The following is a 15,361-nucleotide window of genomic DNA, read 5'->3' as shown; positions in this document are numbered from 1 at the left end:
TGCCATCTAGTTCTGGACACCCTCTGCTTAACAGGATAAAATCCTATTGTGTTACAGGAAAGATACTGGCCTTTTCTGGTTGGCTGCCAGTGACTAGTGGTGTACCTCAGGGGTCAGTATTGGGACTGCTACTTTCACATTGTTTGACAATGATTTGGAATTTGCAACTATTTTCCATGCTCTGCTTTTGCACCATCCTAACTACACTGAACTGGTTGTCCTTCACTGGAAGTACAACTTATTTAAAACACAGACAGGTATAAAAAGTTGGGACATAAAATAATATTTGATATCACACAAGGTATCACTACTTTCGCTCTGACACACTTCTCGCTTTATTGAAATAAAAATGTGTTTCCACGATCTCTCGTCTAATTTTTGCCAATGTGGTAGACTCACAGCAGAACTATGACCAATCATAACAGGAAGTGTCATTTTCAAATTTCTAGGCTAGTTTTGCTATAAAATGGCAAGCTATAAATAAGCACAATGTAGTTTTCAAAGACTATCGTAAAAGAAATATATCCAAATGGGGAAAAAAAAGAACGCTCCACTGATAAATAAAGTGAAACCCAAATATACATTCCCTTAAAATGGGCAACTTGTCAATAAACACTTAATGGACAGACTGAACAAATTGATCCCAAATCACAGAACCTCAACTCTGTAATAAAATCTCCATGTGCAAGTTGTTCAGTCGAACTGCAAAGCTGGATCTCATCTCACCTCTCTTTCTCTACAGGTGCAATACACAAAGCTCTCCACTGGTAAACAGATTGACTACTCTCCACAATCACGGTGTTGACCACATCACCTTTTTTTGGAACATAATCAAGTGGTAACTGGAGAGATGCGAGAGTGAAGAAAATGTTGTCATCCACAACACCACTTTGATGAAGCATTCGAGTTATCGGTACCTTAACACAAACACAGCAAAAAAAAAAAAAAAAATGCTGGATGTTTAATCAATGTAGGAAACCAGAAAAATACCCAGATTATTTTTATGCTGCAATTCAGCATTACAAGAGAAAGTTTTGAATCTAGACAATTATAGTCAACCCATTGATGTATAATGGCATTACCATCATACTGATTAGCATCTTTCCTTGAGTAAACACAGACCCAACAGAGAAAAAACATATTTGGAATTACATAGCTGTCCTATAATTCATAAAGGACAAAGGATGCAAAAAAAAAATCAAAACTTATGCCAGAGCTAAAGTTGGGGTCACCGCTGACCAAAATACTGCACTTTCTCTGTAGCCATTGCATTTTGTTCTGCATCATTATTGTTTTGCCCTGTACTACTTTAATGCACTGTGTAATAATTTGATTTGTGTGAATGTTCCCTCTGAAGGGCTTGCTGAGACCAAATTTCTGAATGGATTTAAAAGAAAGTTGGGTAGGAACATATTGGATCATACTGATTGGAAGGGGCTCAAGTGGAGCAAAAGCTTGGCCCCGGTCTGCTTAGGCCAGTCTGTATGTGTAATATACAGAGTGATGACAAATCACCTCGCTCCTCTCTCTGTTTCTCATCACAGAAATAAAGGATGAACTGAAATTATCAGTGTAACTAATAAACAAATTCCTGTACCTTGACCTTCTCTCTTATCGAACTCTTCTTTTACCTTGCATTTCTGTTCTACGTTTGTTATAAATATCAAGACCTTCCACTACTTGTTTATATTACTGAGGAAAGCACTAGGCCAAAAAAAAAAACATGAAAGTCCAGGGCATAGAAAGTACAAGGAAAATTCTTCCCTTTCACGGGGAGGCAGAGTCGAGGCCCAGATTCTGCAACTTCTCAATCAGGATTGTGGGAATGATGAGCTATAATTGATGAACAACATCCTGACGTAGGTGTTTGTGTTGTCCAGGTGGTCTAAAGCCGTGTGGAGAGCCATTGAGATTGCATCTGCCATTGATCTATTGTGGCGATAGGCAAATTGCAATGGATCCAGGTCCTTGCTGAGGCAGGAGTTCAGTCTAGTCATGACCAACATCTCAAAGCATTTCATCACTGATGATATGAGTGCTACCAGGCGATAGTCATTAAGGCATCCCACATTATTCTTCTTAGGCACTGGCATAATTGTTGCCTTTTTGAAGTGGGAACTTCTGCCCCTAGCAGTGAGAGGTCAAAACTGTCCTTGAATGCTCCCACTAGTTGGTTGGCACAGGTTTTCAGAGCCTTACCAGGTACTCCATTGGGACCTTCCGCCTTGCGAGGGTTCACTTTCTTTAAACACAGCCTAATATCTCAAGGTTGTATATAGTATAAATATTTTGATAATAAATGTACTTTGAACTTTGATGTATCTAGTAATTATGCAATCCGTTTACACCAGTCTTTCAAATGGTACACTCCACAGTACAGAAATATGCCACAAAACACTGCTCCCATACTGTGGTTAGCAAGGAAGAATGGCAAAGCCAGACAGATGTTGCCACCTTGGAAAGAGCTGTAAACGTTTTCCAGTTTTCCAGATCAACTGCATACAAATTGGATGCCATGGGTAGTGTAACAGTTAGCGTGACCCTATTACAGCTCAGGATGCTGGAGTTCATTGATCATTTCTGGCGTCCTCGGTAATAAAATTTGCATGTTCTTTACGTGTGCATGGCTTTCCTCCGGGTGCTCTGATTGATTTCCTCCCACAATCCAAAGACATAAAGGTTGGTAGGTTAATTGGTCAATGTACCTTGCCCTCTGTTTAGGGTAGGGCTAAATCAAAGGGTTGCTGGGCAGCGTGGCTCGGTGGGCCAGAAGGGCCCGTTCCACGCTGTATCTCTAAATAAATAGTTTGGTACTTGTTTGACGGGAAAGGATGCAGGTTGATCTGTTGACTAAGGATATGTTGCATTGCTTGGAGAAAGGAAGAAGGGATGAGTTCAAACAGGCACATTACTGATGGAGTGTTGCCAGTATGCTTGAGACTATAGAAGAGGAGCTTGTGGCATATGGTGCATGCTCTTGGCATTTGCAAATCATATCACCATAAACATAGGCAAAGTATATTTTACAGCTTTAATGGGATAGAAAGCAATTGAAGGGGATGGACTACAAATATTATTTGCTCAACAGTATAAAATTAGTTTTCAAATGCAAAAAATCTAATTCCCAATGATCAAGTTTTTTTCTAAAGCACTTACTTTATCTACTCGTTTATATCTAAGTGGTTTCACATTGAAAGCTTGACTTTTCCAAGTTGTCTGTTCAATGAAATATTGTGCTTGAACCCAATCACCTTTGAAAGGCTGAAAACCTGCAAAGTAGAGCAGCAGTAATTCTGCAGAACATTACATACGAGAGGATTGAGAGAGAAAAGCACAATCAAAAACACCAGTCAATACACATTAGATAACTTTTATCAGGGTGTACAAAATTACGTCGCAATTTCATTGTCATTAAAAATTAAAATGCCCACAAGCCTGGGGAAAATCGGTGCACAGCTAGAATTGGCAGCGCAGCTCAATGATGGGCTGTATTCAGATCTTCAGTTTTGAATTGTCAAATCTTGAATTAAAAGTCCAGCTGAGGGCGATGGAAACACATTAGAATCAGATTTTGCTTAGGCAACAGTTGAGGGATGAAGTCTGTGATCTGCTAGTCTGTCTGGCTTTAATTGTGTTGTAAACCTCCCTTTCAAGCATGAAGAAATGTTTGAAAAGGTGTTACAAATGTACTTCAGCTATTATGAATGTCAGCACATCACTCATTCCATGCATGCTTTTCCAGTAATCAAATGTTTTACTCTGTGCTGAATTAAATCAGACAAAGCTTATCAAATAACAGAGAACATTTATTGTCACACCAGCAATGCACTAAGTAATAACAATCAATTGCTCACAGAGTCAATTTGTAAATTTAAGCTTTTAATACATTTATCACTACACTAAGATATGGAATGGACTCTCAACTGATGCAGTTGGCAGAGAACTTGGGACTTTACGTGGCATCTTAATAAAAGAATATGCTGAACTTTTACCTTCACAGAGATCTGCCGTGGTAAAATAAATGGTTTCATTAATGTAGCCACTTTCACTGGTAAATGAAGATATCTTGCCTATCAGTTTGTGAGAGCTCAGTTGGTCTGAAGGATCTGAAAAGGCTGCAGAAGAGTCACTTTCATCCCACTGACTGGTTACTAGTTCTACCTGCAATTAAAAGTATAAAAGCTGTAGGAATATTAAATTTTGAATATTTGAACAACATGAAAGTGACATTAAATTTTAATGACAGGCAGCAACTGGTCCAATGGAAAAAAGGAGAAGAAATAATGTCTGCGGTGGGAGGGGTCTTGCCAATCTTTTGGGGAGGAAATTACCAATTATAACTCATGACACGGCTGACTCTAAACTACACCAGAAGTCACTGAACTACCGTAAAAATTAAGAATAAAACCAAACAGACAAGGCGCCAACAATTATATTGTGTCAAATGGGAAATTTTAGATCTTATGGTCCAATATTGGATATTTACAAGTCACTGAGAGCCACGAACAACACCCATAATCCACACAACATTCATTCTTCATCTTAACTTCATCAAGACAGCAGCATTATCAACAACAAAATACAAAATGCCAAAAAAAAACAAAAAAAAAACAAAACAGCATCTGTGGTAGCAAAAGCAGACAATGATTCATAAACACAAGAGGTTCTGCAGATGCTGGAAATCCAAAGCAACACACACACAAAATGCTGGAGGAATTCAGCAGGTCAGGCAGCATCCATGGAAATGAATAAACAGTTGCCATTTTTGGGCTGAGGTCCTTCTTCAGCATCTGAAGAAAGATCTCGGCCTGTAATGTCGACTATTGATTTAATTTCCTTAGATAATGATTCAGTTTGATGACCTTTTATTGGAAATGAGAAAACACAGGAATCAAATCATATTTGAAGAGGTCACTTCATATATGAAATGAAGAGAACAAAATAAATCTTGGTGATGGGATGAAGAAAATGATGTTAATGCTCATGAGTCAGGCAGCATCTATAAACAGCTAACAACATATCACAGTCTCCACTCGGTGGGAAAAGCTGGGGGGGGGGGCGGGGGTCTACTTTGCAGAAAACACAAGGGTGACTCCGAACATCCAAATGCCCATCACTTCAACTCTTCAGCCTTTTGCCTTTCTGACCACTGTCTTTAGCTAATTATGTGGGGCATACATAGGGTAAATGCAAGCAGGCTTTTTCCCCAGAGGGTGGGTGGGACTACAATGAGAGATCATGGCTTAAGGGTGAAAGGTGAAAAGTTTAAGGACAACATGAGGGGAACTTCTTCACTCAGAGGGTCGTGAAAGTGTGGAATGGGCTACCAACACAGGTGTGAAGGCGAACTCGATTTCAAGGTTTAAGAGAAGTTTGGATAGGTACGTGGATGATTGGGGTATGAAGGGCTCTGATCCAAGTGCAGGTCGATGGGAGTAGGCAGTTTAAATGGTTCAACATGAACTAGATGGGCTGAAAGGCCCATTTCTGTGCTGTACTTTTCTATGACTTTATGAAAGAGCCAAAAATAAGCTCAAAGAGCAGCAGCTCAGCATTTGACAACATACTTTATATCCCTTAGGACTCAATAGCAATTTCAACTAACCATCCTTTACATTCTGTATTAGAACTGGTTGGTTCTAATGAAGGGCCATCAGAATGGAATTCCTCTCATACTCGAATGCAACAAGGCCCAGTTCCCCACCATTTCCAGAGGATTAGTACAAGTAAGTAACACTAAAGAGAAATGACCAAGATGGCAATATTGAGTGGCAAAGCAGGCAGGCAGAAGGGGCCAAACAGTCTAATCCCACCAGTACTTATTTTATTCTTCAATTTCACTTCATATATAAAAGTCAATCCATCCGTCTCAAATATAGGAGGAACTCAGCAGGTGAGGCAACATCTATGGAAATTAATAAACAGTTCTTCAGTCCTGAAGAAGGGTCTTGGCCCAAAACATCGTCTGTTAATTCATTTTCATAAATGCTGTCTGACCTGCTGAATTCCTCCAGCATTTTCTGTGTGTTACTCTGGATTTCCAGCATCTGAAGAATCTCTAGTGTATGTCTTGAATATACTCAGCAACCGAGTGTCCATAGCCCACTGGCTAGAGAATTTCAAAGATTTATTACTCTTAAATAAATTTCTTCCCATCTCAACTCTGAATGGCTGACCCCTTAATCTATGACTGAAATTGCAATTTCTTGACTTCACAGGCAAAATCATTCATGTCAATAAGGATTTGTATGTTTCAGTAAGATTATTTTTCCTTTCAAACTCACAGCAACAATGGGTCCAGTCTACTAAAGCTTTAAACTGAGATCCTAATCTTAATCCTATTCCTAATCCCAGGAATCAATCTCCCAAAAATGTGTCATATTCTCGGTCATCTTTTCATTGGTGCAGAAATCAAATGTACATAATATTCCTGTTGCACCCTCACCAGAGCCCCAGATAGCTGCAGTAAGATATCCTCATGCTTGCAAATAAATCTTTTTTTGCATTAGGCTAACGTATCATAAAGGTGGTAAACAGAGAAAAATAAATTGGCACCCGTGAGTATAGAGAGATAATTTCACTCAGTATCTGAAATCCACACCAAGTAATTAAACTAATTATGGGGCTTGCTACATGCAGAACAGCCCCTCGTCATAAAAATAATTTAGAAAGCAATTTTGGATAAAAAATTTGTTTTGGCTAAATTGGCTGTCACTGATAGCAAGAGAAACAGCTGCAAGGGATGCAAGCCTGTTAGGGCATGACATTTCATACTTGCCAGATGTGAAGATTTGTAGTAGTGTAGTACCTTCCATTGAAAGGTACTAATTCTACATGCAGAAAAGATCTCACTGTACTCATGCTAGCTTTACCCTGGACCTACAGATCTTAATCCCCCCCTTCAATCGACCCACTGTTCCCTCAATTCTGTAAGCGTTTTGTTACAAGTTTTTACCTAATTCCCACTTGTATAGACTAAATAGTTTTAATTGGTATTTGCAGAAATATAGTCCCTATTCTCAAAAGTCTATAGACCCCAAAACAATCTTCCATTTGGGAGGCAAGAGATCACAACCCATTACAGGTTGACTACAGAGTATGGGTGATGTCATGTTAAGACTGCTGTTCAGGGACAGAGGTGAAGGAATGATGACGGTGGTCTCAAAGCACACTGTTTGCTTTAGTCCAGTTTATTAATCACCATACATTTGACAGGATGTCCAGGGAGGGGTAGCACCTCTGGTGAAGGGGCAACTCAATCACTTTTGGTCCCCACCAGACACTCAGCTCTCAGCTGTGGCTCCAAACAGCTGTTTGCATGTGACAGCAGCCACACCCCGATACACCCCTTCAACAGGTGGGCTAAACCAGGTGAGGGTAGCCGGTGGCCTCATACCCTGGTGATATAGGGACACACCTGTCCCAGCATGCAAAGTCAGCTCCAGTAGACTGGGCAGGCGAGATCTACAGTAAGATCCAAAGCTAGGAAGGCGGTACTGCAATGCTCCATGGAGAGCGAAGGACATGACAAGGCACAAAAGATGTCATGGTCATCCATTGCAACCAAGAAAGACCCCAGTTTGTTATGCTTCTCTGTACCACTGGAACTGGACTTCTGAGGTCGAGAGAATGGAATTGCCCCAGTGCTATGGCTTTTCCACTTTAAAATCTCTCCTGCACAGGTCTCCTGTCATTGTTGGACACAATGGACAGCCACCACCATACAGGAGCAGCAAATGAGCATGAAGCCAACAGCAACAACCAAGATGCTGTATTTGAAGTAGACAAAACTTGCAGTTTTATTCTTAGAGATACAGAATGGATTTTCAGATACAGAGATATTTTCAGCATTTTTCTCTCATCTCTGATTTCCAGCATGATCATTCTGTATGAAAGTATATTCTGGGAAATTCTAAGCAATACACCCAAATGTAGTGACCAAGCTGACATGCTTACCTCCACACTGCATTAGATTTACAATCCAAGAATTAATTGCAGTGAGAAGCAGAATAAACAATGATAGAATTTTTAAATTATGCATTTTTAAACACAGAATTCTGTATAGTCTGAATGGAAATAAGTGATAATCTAGATCACTTCCTACCTTGACTGCTTTCCAACCTCCAGATGGTGTACTCTTTTGGGCCAGTATATTCACCTTCTGACCAACTTGCAAAGGAGCACCTCCCAGCACATCATCAAATGTGAAATAGATAGAGTCATCAACTAAACCAGATTTACCACAAAACCTGGTCACAATACCTCCAAGCACATTTTTGTATTCTGTACAATCTGAAAAACAATGTTTCGGAAGTTACTTACATTATTCTCAACGATTTACCCAACAACACTTAAAATAACACTAATTTTTTGAAAATTAAATTTTAAAAAATTGTAGAAGAAAAATGCAGTGTCTTTGTCCTCACTTCACATTTCCCAATCTGATCTAGGAGTGCACACCAAAATTGAAAGGGTTTAAGATGGCCGAGATACACCCCAGTTCAATGACTCACCCATGGCCTGCCAATAAAGGTCCCACAGTCATGAAAGCAAAGGTAACACCGTGACAATGATAATTCATTAAACAAAAGCAGCCCCTTCAAGTGTGGAACCGTTCATAGAGATTGAAGCAGTAACAGTTGTGCACTTTCGAAACAGGTATGCAATTCTATAAAGATTGTAGCTACAGGAAGTGAAAAGTGCGTCAGTACTCAGATAAGCTACTGCATGCACCTCAAAAGCCATTGAAAAAAAAACTGGTGTATATGTCACCCAAATTCTAACATGCATAATATTTCACTATATAACAATTTCAAAATGCTTGTCTAAACTGTGCAGCTGATCTAAAGAACATTAAACGTTATGACAATTCCCATTATATTAATACAAGATAATTCTTAATATAATGAGAATATATGAAGAGCATATATTATTACATTATTTTTAGTACAATAAGGGTACTGAAACACAGGGACTAAATACAACAATGACAAATATCAATTGGCAGATTCAGAGATATACTGAGAGCTGGAAACTAATAAGTCAGAAACATTCAACATCAAAGAGCACAGCCAAGGAACAGGCCCTTTGGCCCACAATGTTGTACCAAACCAGCTAAAAAGTAAATTTAAAAAATTCCTAAAAACAAATCCCTCCTATCTACATCATGTCCATATCCTCCATCTTCCTCATATTCATGGCCTATCTAAACGTCTCTTAAAAGCCTCTAATGTATTTGCCTCTACCACCATATCAGACTGCACATTCCAGGCATCCACCACTCTGACTAAAAAAAATTACCCTTCACATCCCCTTTGAACCTACCCCCCCCCTCACCTTCAATGCCTCTGGTATTAGATATTTCTATCCTGGGAAATAGATACGCTCAGTCTATGCCTCTCATAATCTTATAAACCTCTATCAGATCTATCAGACTCTACCATGCCAGAGAAAGCAACCCAAGTTTGTCCAGCCTCTCACGAGAACATATGCCCTCTAAACCAAGTAGCATTCTGGCAAACCTCTTCTGCACCCTTTTCACTGTTTGAAAAGCTAACAGTTAGACTTCTAGCAGTTGTTTTTTTTTAAAAAAACAAAGCGTTTGTAACCTGAAATGCTAACCTCATTTCTCTTTCCATACGTGCTACGTGACTTACTGGGTCTTTCGAGGATTTTCTGCTTTCATTTCATAAAAACATTGGATATGGCAGAAATTAAAAAGTTCAAATTGCTAAATATTTCTTAAAATTATTGTCAAATCCTATAAAATTTGTAAAAAGGTAACTGATGAATACAATGAATTTTCAATATTTTAGCCAAATCCAGTGTAAGACATAAAATTTCCCCTCTCATCCTTGCATCAATGTTATTACTGTTATTTAAAAATATCTATCAAGATTTCACAATTTTTTCTAAGCCCATCGTAAGTCATTATCCATTTTGCATACTGTACATAACCCATACGGCATAAAATTGAGGAAAGCCTATGAACAACACTAAAAAGGAATGCACTTCCATTTTGGTGCTAATATTAATAAGACTATCAGTGCAGGAGGAGCATTGAACAGTAAGAAGGATCATCTTTAGGCAACTAGCATTTCAATTATAGTGACATTCTCCAATACATATTTAAATTCATTCTTTAAAAATACATCACAAATTACTCCTTTAATTGAGTAAAATCCACTACCTGATGCCTTATATTCATCCTCTTCCAAGTCAACATCGGCTTTCCTCAACAGGAAGGTGGCAGCTTTCAACAGAAGAGACAGCATTTCCTTTCTAAATATTGAAATTTGGTAGAAGGTATTAATGCTGAGGGAAAAAATGAGGCTTGCTTAGATGAGCATGCATAGGAAAGCAAGTTCTACATATGCAGGTAACTTGATCTGTCTGTACAAGGATGATGCTTCGACTAACATAAATTCTGCTAATGCTGGAAATCTAGAGCAACACACATAAAATGCTGGAGGAGCTCAGCAGGTCAGGCAGCATCTATGGAAATGAATGAACAGTTGATGTTTTGTGCCGAGACCTTTCTCCAGGGTCCTGAGGAAGGGTCTTGGCTGAACCTGTTGATTTCATCCAGCATTTAGTGTATTTCTTCGATTAACGATGCATGTCCTGTCACTTTAATCAGCATTATTATATGCCGTGTTGTTTAACATGGAAGATCATGATCTTGACCACGATTGCTTTTGGCAAATTTTTCTTTAGAAGTGGTTTGCATTGCCTTCTTTAGGGCAGTGCCTTTACAAGACTGGTGATCCCATCCATTATCAATACACTTCAGAGATTGTCTGCCTGGTGTCAGTTGTCACGTAACCAAGACTTGTGATATGCGCAAGCTACTCATTCAACCATCCACCACCTGCTCCCATGGCTTCACACAACCCTGATCGGAGGGGACAAGCAGGTGCTACACCTTGCCCAAGGGTGACCTGCAGGCTAGTGTACACCTGCTTTGGTAAAAACTTCTTTTTTACAATATTTTTATTCAGAAGAAAAAAAACCACGATTTACAGAGTGCATCACATAGATACATCTCAACATAACTTGTGTACATTCATATATTGTAATAAAATTGATCAAAATGTTATAGCATAACACATAAAGGTATACCACTCTGTAATCAAAAATTTAAAGATAAGTCATACATCATAAAAGAAATTTTTTTAATTTTTAAAAAAGTTAACCCCTTACCAACTACCAAAGAAAAATGCTGATGGATGATAATGGATAACTAGAAAAAAAGACATATTCGCTTAAGAGAAGATAAAAATATACATAAAAGTCTGTGCACTATTAAACTTTATAAATTGGAAAAGTAATTTAGGAAAGGTCCCCAGATATCATAAAAAGATTGTTTCTAAATTTAAATAAGACATAATATCACATAGCCATTGAAGATGTGTAGGAGGGGTAGACTCCTTCCATTTAAGCAAGATTGCTCTTCTTGCTAAAAGAGAGGTAAAAACTAAAACCTGTAGGTTAGGAGTATTTAAAGTTATATCTTCATTTGCAATAATACCAAACAAGGCAGTAAGGGGATTTGGGTCAAATTGGACCCTAAAAAGTTGTGAGAAGGTATGAAATACTTCTCGCCAAAACTTTTTAATTTTAGGGCAAAACCAAAACATATGAATTAAAGAGGCATCAGCAGAGTTGCATTTATTACAACTTTGGTAAAAACTTATCTCCACCCTGCCACCAATGGTTCACTTTATTAGCCATTGAAATTAAGGATGATAGTTTACTTATTTTTGCTGTTTTATAAACAGATTTAAGATTTACAACAGCAATGTTAAACACATTAAGAATTCAAAGAAAAAAACATGTCACAGTTTTGGTCACTGAATTACAGGAAGTATATTAATAAGGTTAAAAGGGTGCAGAGAAGGTTTACAAGGATGTTGCCGGGACTTGAGAAACTGAGTTACAGAGAAAGGTTGAATAGGTTAGGACTTTATTCCCTGGAGCGTAGAAGAACGAGGGGAGACTTGATAGAGGTATATAAAATTATGATGGGTATAGATAGAGTGAATGCATGCAGGCTTTTTCCACTGAGGCTGGGGAGAAAAAAAAAAGAGGACATGGGTTAAGGATGAAGGGGGAAAAGTTTAAAGGGAACATTAGGGGGGAATGCTTCACACAGAGTGGGAGTGTGGAATGAGCTGCCAGATGAAGTGGTAAATGTGGACTCACTTTTAACATTTAAGAAAAACTTGGACAGATACAGGGATGAGAGTGTATGGAGGGATATGGGCCAGGTGCAGGTCAGTGGGACTAGGCAGAAAAATGGTTCGGCACAGCCAAGAAAGGCCAAAAGGCCTGTTTCTGTGCTGTAAAGTTCTATGGTTCTACGTCCTGGACAGGAACGCAAAACAATCTTCAATGCTGCAATTTGTAATTTAAAGGTGAAAGAAATTGGAGGATTCTTTCTAAGTGAGCACGATGCCATACCTAGAGATATTAAGGCATTTCTCTAAAACATCATTAATAAGATAGGTTTTAAAAGTAACTTAATAGGGAAGAGGATTGGAAAAGGGTTTATGTACACCAGGGGTTCCCAACCTTTTTTATGCCATGATCCTATCTGTGGATCTAGTTTGGGAACCCCTGACACACTCCAAGCTGTCCAAACGCTAAGATACAACTATCAATAAGTGAAATAGAGGCATGTAGAATTCCAGTAACAAGGTTGTAATATTAGAGAAGGTTTTAATTTAATGAAAATTACAAAGTTAAAATTGGATGCAATCTCATTGTTCCTTGGTGAGTACAGAATAAATGAGTTTGTGGGCCCGGACTACTTGGAGTTTGGTTAGTAGCAAGCTGAAACATTGGCCCAGAACAACTGTAAAGGCAAGTTAAGTGAACAAACAGTGCTTAAAATACATTTGGCCTTATTCAGGCAGAAACTAGCCAGAAAAATAGTTAAATGACATCCAAACCACCCTTCAACCACGAAGGTAACCAAGTTAACCAAAGAGGATAACCTCACACGCCCCATCATTAAACTGTTTCCATAACCAATGGGCTCACTTTCAAGAACTTTTCATCTCATGTTCTCAATATTTATTGTTTATTTTTTTAAATTATTATTCCATCTTGTTATATTTACAGAGTGTTGTCTTTTGCACACTGGTTAAATGCCCTTTCATTGATTCTGTTATGGTTATTATTCTACATATTTATTGAGTACCCACAAGAAAATGAATCTTAAGGTTATATATGGTGACAAACATGCACTTTCCATAATATTTACTTGGAACATGTTGTTCTTTGCTTTATATTAGTAGAGAAAAAACTGAAATGTTGGATTTAATGCTCAGACATCTTCAACTTGCAGAAAAAGTCAGTTAACTTCATTGTCACATGCACAAGTACATGCAATGAAAAACTTACTTGCAGCAGCACAGGCATGTAGCATCATATAAAAAGTATTCATTAACTATACACAATTTTTTTTACAAGATGGTCCACAATTATAAAAAAGGTCCAAGTACTCTTCTCATTTCCTGCATGTGTTAATCCATTACTTACAATGCATAATTTTATGAGTTCATCATTATTATGTGCCACATCTATGATGTAGGTGATTATGGTCCTTGACCAATTCTACAGATGTGGTTTGTCATTGCCTTCTTCTGGGCAGTATCTATACAAGATGGGTGACCCCAGCCATTATCAATACTCTTCAGAGTTTGTCTGCCTGGCATCGGTGATCACAGAACCAGGATTTGTGATTAACTACTCATACCACCATCTAGCACCTGCTCCCATGGTGATCCTGAGTTTGGGGTGGGGGGAGGGTCTAAGCAGGTTCTACACCTTGCCCAAGGGTGACCTGCAGGCTAGTGGAAGGAAGAAGTGCCTTACACCTCCTTTGGCAGAGGCACATCTCCACCCAGCCACCCAATTTATAAGTTACTTTTTGCACACATGCACAGGGTCTGCAAGACAAGACTTTGAAGGCCTAATGTATTGCAAAGTAGTCATAGTGTTGGTAAGCTGTAGTGATTGGAGGATTGCTAGTTGCCTCAAGAATTGAATGATTGAAGGGAAGTAGCTGTCCTTAAACCAGTACCTTATTACCACACCCAAAGAATTTAGTTATTATTTCAATAAAAGTGTTTATCAATACCACTTCAAGTAACTCAGTTTCTAAGATTACAGATTATTATTCATAGGTTTTTACCAAAGTAAACAGTCCAGATCCATACTATGTTCAGTAATTAAGATAATACTCCCATGTGGCAGCGTTGCTGAAATATTAGAACAATAGTAACGTTTGCATTAAGCACTCTTCTCAGTTCCTGGAAATGTTAATCTATTATTCACAATGCATAGTTTTATACGAATTACCTTTTGGAAACGTGAGCCAGGCCTGAAAGACAAAAGCCTTTAAATGAAAAGAAGAAACGGCGAGACGTCGGCTGGGTATGCACCGCACTGTCAATATCGAGGGAGAGTGTGCTTTAGTGCTAATTGTGAATAGGTTCAAGGCGACCATCAACGATGGGCATTTCTCCACACGAGGACCGAAGAGCAAACACACCACCAACTAACCCCTCCATCGACGGTCCTATACCCGGCTGTGAATGGTGGAGGGTTTGTAATGGGGAAAGCAACCCCACCATCCCATTAAAACAAATCCAGAACAGAAACACTTAACAAAAGCTCCAAAAATCTCAGCCCTGGGAGAGGGAGACGTTTAACTCCTCCATGGACTGTCCTCAACCCGGCTACGAAAGGGGGAGGGTTGGGCGTGAAGCAAGCAACCCCCATTCCCGTAAAAACAAACTCCAAGAGAAGCTCCAAAGACCTCATCCCCGGGAGAGGGAGGCTGTTCGCCTAAAAGATGTATGGTGAAAGCTGAAGCCACGGGGCAGATCAACCTTTGGCCCAGGAGTGAGGGCTCTGGCGAGCTGCCGTTGGCGGCCTACGCCCTAGTTGGGGGTGACGGACCAACCTCACACCCGATAACGAGCCCAGCCCGGCCCGGGCCCTCGACAACTCACCTGCCTCACGCAAGGCCCAACAGCTCGGGGCGACACGAAGCACCAGCGGAATGGCGCACTAAAAGCGTCGGGAACTGGAATGGCCGCGTGTTGAGCGCCAGGTGAATCTTCCCTCTCCGGCCATTGACATGCGCGCTATTTTATTCCACTGAGCAAATGCCTATGCATATCTACATATAGGGTGCATTTGACTCTTGCACAGCAGAGTTGTAATTTAATGTACTGTATTTCTGACGCAAAAACTATTTTAATGATATATGTGAGTGATGATAAACCTGATTTTGATATAGGTCTTATTGTGGACTGACTGGGAAGGGGGAATCATGGTAGGGAGAAGA

The 15,361-nt window shown here is 39.3% G+C and overlaps 1 protein-coding gene across 1 annotated transcript in view; it reads right to left on the bottom strand.

Moving 5' to 3' along the window:
- The window catches only part of mov10l1 (Mov10 like RNA helicase 1), a 66,968-nt gene extending 52,519 nt beyond the window's left edge, over positions 1-14,449 (bottom strand). The window contains exons 1-6 of the mRNA XM_073066991.1: positions 14,368-14,449; positions 10,190-10,281; positions 8,105-8,283; positions 3,993-4,161; positions 3,157-3,269; positions 727-917 (exon numbers count right to left, since the gene is read on the bottom strand). Of these exons, the coding sequence (XP_072923092.1) occupies positions 727-917; positions 3,157-3,269; positions 3,993-4,161; positions 8,105-8,283; positions 10,190-10,274 (737 nt within the window). The 5' untranslated portion in view covers positions 10,275-10,281; positions 14,368-14,449. The remainder of the gene's footprint in view (positions 1-726; positions 918-3,156; positions 3,270-3,992; positions 4,162-8,104; positions 8,284-10,189; positions 10,282-14,367) is intronic.
- Positions 14,450-15,361: the final 912 nt, after the last annotated feature.

The sequence above is a fragment of the Hemitrygon akajei genome, chromosome 14 (assembly GCF_048418815.1).
Source record: "Hemitrygon akajei chromosome 14, sHemAka1.3, whole genome shotgun sequence".
Classification (NCBI taxonomy): domain Eukaryota; kingdom Metazoa; phylum Chordata; class Chondrichthyes; order Myliobatiformes; family Dasyatidae; genus Hemitrygon; species Hemitrygon akajei.
The sequence above is the reverse complement of the archived record's forward strand: the minus strand, read 5'-3'. Positions and strand labels throughout refer to the sequence as shown.